Source organism: Pygoscelis adeliae, unplaced genomic scaffold (assembly GCF_000699105.1).
Source record: "Pygoscelis adeliae isolate BGI_AS28 unplaced genomic scaffold, ASM69910v1 Scaffold197, whole genome shotgun sequence".
NCBI lineage: Eukaryota > Metazoa > Chordata > Aves > Sphenisciformes > Spheniscidae > Pygoscelis > Pygoscelis adeliae.
Window position 1 is genome coordinate 1,903,589 of NW_008825105.1, and position 3,502 is coordinate 1,907,090.

The 3,502-nt window shown below is 56.8% G+C and overlaps 1 protein-coding gene across 1 annotated transcript in view; it reads left to right on the forward strand.

Moving 5' to 3' along the window:
• The window catches only part of LOC103919870, a 133,666-nt gene that overhangs the window by 2,586 nt on the left and 127,578 nt on the right, over positions 1-3,502 (forward strand). The window contains 1 exon segment of the mRNA XM_009327459.1: positions 2,479-2,742. Within this exon segment, the coding sequence (XP_009325734.1) occupies positions 2,479-2,742 (264 nt within the window).

A 3,502-nucleotide genomic window follows, 5' to 3' on the forward strand; every position in this document is an offset into this window, starting at 1 on the left:
AGGCGGCGCCCCCCCAAAGCCCCCACCGCCGGGGGGAGCCCCCCCCCCCCCAACCCCCCCCCTCCCCGGGCCAAGAAGCACTGGCAGAAAGTCACTGGGCAAACGCATTCCCACTAATGGGCCGCAGCGGACAACTTGCAGGCAGAAAACCAAAATCTGAGGGGTCACCGGGAAGAGGGGACAGCCCTGGGTAGACGAGATCCCAGCACATCCTTCGCTCACGAGCACAAGTTCTGGCCCTACGTTTTGCATTAAGCAACCTACCTCGAGCCCTCCTCCGCTCTCCCGCTTTTCTAAGTCAAAGACATCTTTTACCAAGCCCGTGACAGCTTCTCCTAGGTGGTCCCCAACCAGATCTCGCTACAGGCAAACAAATAAAGGACAGTCCCCAGCTCGCAGATTCACAGTAAGCAGACAAGAAGAAAACACTCACCTAAAATCTATGGTTTGTGGAATAAAGCGGGACTCGGAGGAAGCAAGCCAACGGCCAGAGGGTTGGGGGTCAGGGCTTCAACAGCTCCTGGCCCCCGAGGCAACTCTGCAGTGTGATGCTCGGCTCGCCCTGCCCAAGTGCACGGGAAGCGCTCGCTGCCCCAATGGCACCGTTGGTGTTTTATGCCTTTATGAGCCTCGGCGCAGTTAAATCCCACCAGATAAACCCAGCTCCGCCAGCAACCTGGCAAAGGTGTGTTGAAATAAGTTGTTTCAACACCGCCTGCTCCAGGCGAGCGGCTCATCCCGGCCGATCCCTGCCGCGGCCCCGTGTTTGTTTAAACGGGAGCATCGGTGCCCGAGCAAAAACACCCTCCGGGGGACGGCATCTCCCCGAGCCTCGGGAGTCACCAAGCAGCCTGCACGACACAGAGCACATACCCATCACCCGGGGGGCTTCCTCCTCCTCCTCCTCCTCCTCCCCAGGGGACCGTAGCTCCCCTGCTTCCCGCCAGCCCCGGGACCATCCCGGCGCTCCCCAGCCCCATCTGCGGTTTCCCGGCCGGCCGGTGCCAGCTCCCCACCGAAGCCGGTCACATGGAGGAGGTTTGCCAATGAGGCAGAATAAACAGCTTCCAAATCACCTCTGAACTGGGGCCCCCACGGGATTTTTTTTCCTCCTCTGGTACATTAAGAAGAATTTATATTTTTTTTTTGCACCTTTCCACGGTTTTGAAAGTAATCTTCCACAGAAAAGTTTTATTACTGCACCTTTCGCTTCCGATAAACACACCCAGGAGCCCCCGGCAGAGCCGAGCCATCGGGACCAGGAGAAATTTCCTCCCACGGCCACCCTCCCTATTTTGCTAAAAAATAAGCGTGGTTTTGCTCCTAATCTGGTCCCGGTGACGGCGGCGCAAGTGGAGGGTTTCCACCAGAACACGCCGCAAAAGACTTTTCGCCAACTTGCCGGGGCACGAGAGCCGGGCGGTAAGTGTCGCCTGGGGCCGAATTCAGACGCTTCAGTGGGTCATGTCCACAATTAGCAGGATAGTGTTTCTATTACCCCTTCCTTTTAAAAAAAAAAAAGAAAAAAAAAACAAAAAAAAAAAAGAAGAGAGGATCCCGACTGCCTGTGCCAAGTGCTTCGCACACGCAGGGCTCGTTTGCCTGGGTATCCAGGTGCCGTTACAGCCAGCCCCGCGCCCACGTCTGCGTCGTAATCCCTTAATGACTTCCCTCCAGCTCCGTCCCCAGATCTAATCTCTCCTCCAGCAGGATCTTTATAAAATAAAACGTGGCGGGCGGACGGGTGGCGTTTTCCTCCGCAGCATCGCGCTGCCGACCTCTGAAGGGAGCAGCTCTCCTCCTCCGCTGCTTCTGCCTCTTAATTCTTCCCTTTCCCTGATGCCGTTCCACTTGCAGACACGTTTTTGTCACGGGCAGTCTGATTACCAGCAACATGTTTTAGCATAGAGACTTGCCTGTACGATTGCCGAAAGGGGGTTAAATTAGGAAAAGTTTAAAAAAAAAAACCTCAAGCAGCATCTTCGCTGTATTTTATACAACGAACACTTGCAGCTGGTGACGGGGGGGGGGAGATTTGGAAGTTTTTCAAGCTGTGCCCAGCCCCATCCTGACCTGCAAGTTATACTTGACTCTAAAAGGTGCAGCACAGCGAGCAGGGGGAGGGGGAAGGTTTTGCAAGATGATAAAAGGGGTGCGAGCCCTTCCCCATACTGCTCTCCCATCAGTTGGCAGAGGAGCGAGCTTTACTGGCCAAAGCCCCCGCGGCTGCTCGGAGGGGCGAGCAGGGCCAGCCCGACAGGGTCGCAAGCCCGACAGCAACTCGCTGCAAACCTGATGTCACGGCCCCTGGTTTTATTTTCAAGCAAGTCGCTACCCCTGTGTTTCTCTCGGGTGCGTCGGGGTCTCCAGAAGTGGCACGCGGAGGATTTTTTACATCATCTGAGGCGAACGATGGGTTTCCAAGTGCATTTGCGGTTTTGTTTTCCCCCTTTTTCTCTCCCTCTCCTGCTAACACAGAGCTCATCCCTCCGTGGGGAAGATGCCCACGGCACGTCCCTCCCAGGGCAGGACCGAACCGTGTGTGTGCGTCCCCCAAGACGGGTTTGCGAGGTGCCCCCCCTGCCCCGCGTAACGGAGGAGCTGGAAATCAAAGAGGACGGGACAGGAAATTTCAAGTTTCCACTTCCAGAAGTGGCAGGTGACACCGTGGTGGCGGCAGGGTCATTTCGGGAGCCCCGGTGCAGAGCGGAGGATAAACCCAGGATCGCCCCCGAGGAGGAGGTGGGACCACCCCCACGCACCCGGGGAGATGCCGGGGTGCCAGCAGCGGGGAGCGTCCCCACGAGACCTCCACAAACCACCTGCCAGCCACAACCCGGGGGCTCTCCCGTGCTTCAAAACCACCGTGGGGAAGGCGGACGAAGGGAGCAAACCACCCCAGCTCTCCCTTCCCTAAATACGAGAATTTCCCTAAATACTTCAGGCTACCAAACCCCGCTCTGCAGCGGGAAACGCGACGCAAAGAGCCATAAACGTGTAACACTTTTAAACGAGCAAAAGAAAAGCCGGGGACCTCTGGGCTCTCCCGCCTTTCTCCGGTTGGAAGAATGAGCCCCGGCCCCGGCTGGGGGCACGGCTCCCCCCCCACCTTGCTGCTACAAAGGCAAACCCAGCACCGCACCTCTCCTTCTCCGGCCTCGCTCCCTCCTTCCACCCTCCCCACCGGACCGACAAGAAAAGAGGAAAGGGGGTGGGGGGGAGAAGAAGGAAAAAAAAAAAGAAATAAAAGGAGAGAAAAACCTGAAAGGCAGAGCGCCTTGCCACCCCCCTTTCCCCCAGCCCCACAGCGAGACACAAACATCAGCAGACTCAAAGCATCCCCCTCTCCAGCGGCAGAAAAGAAAAGCTCCCGGGCTCTCCGGGCAGCAACTTCACAACTGAGTGCACTCGCATTCCTGTCGGGTTATTAGGAGAGAAAGGGCGAGGGCCCGGAGTAGATATTTTAGTGTCACTTGATTTTATTTATTGCACAGATTTCTTT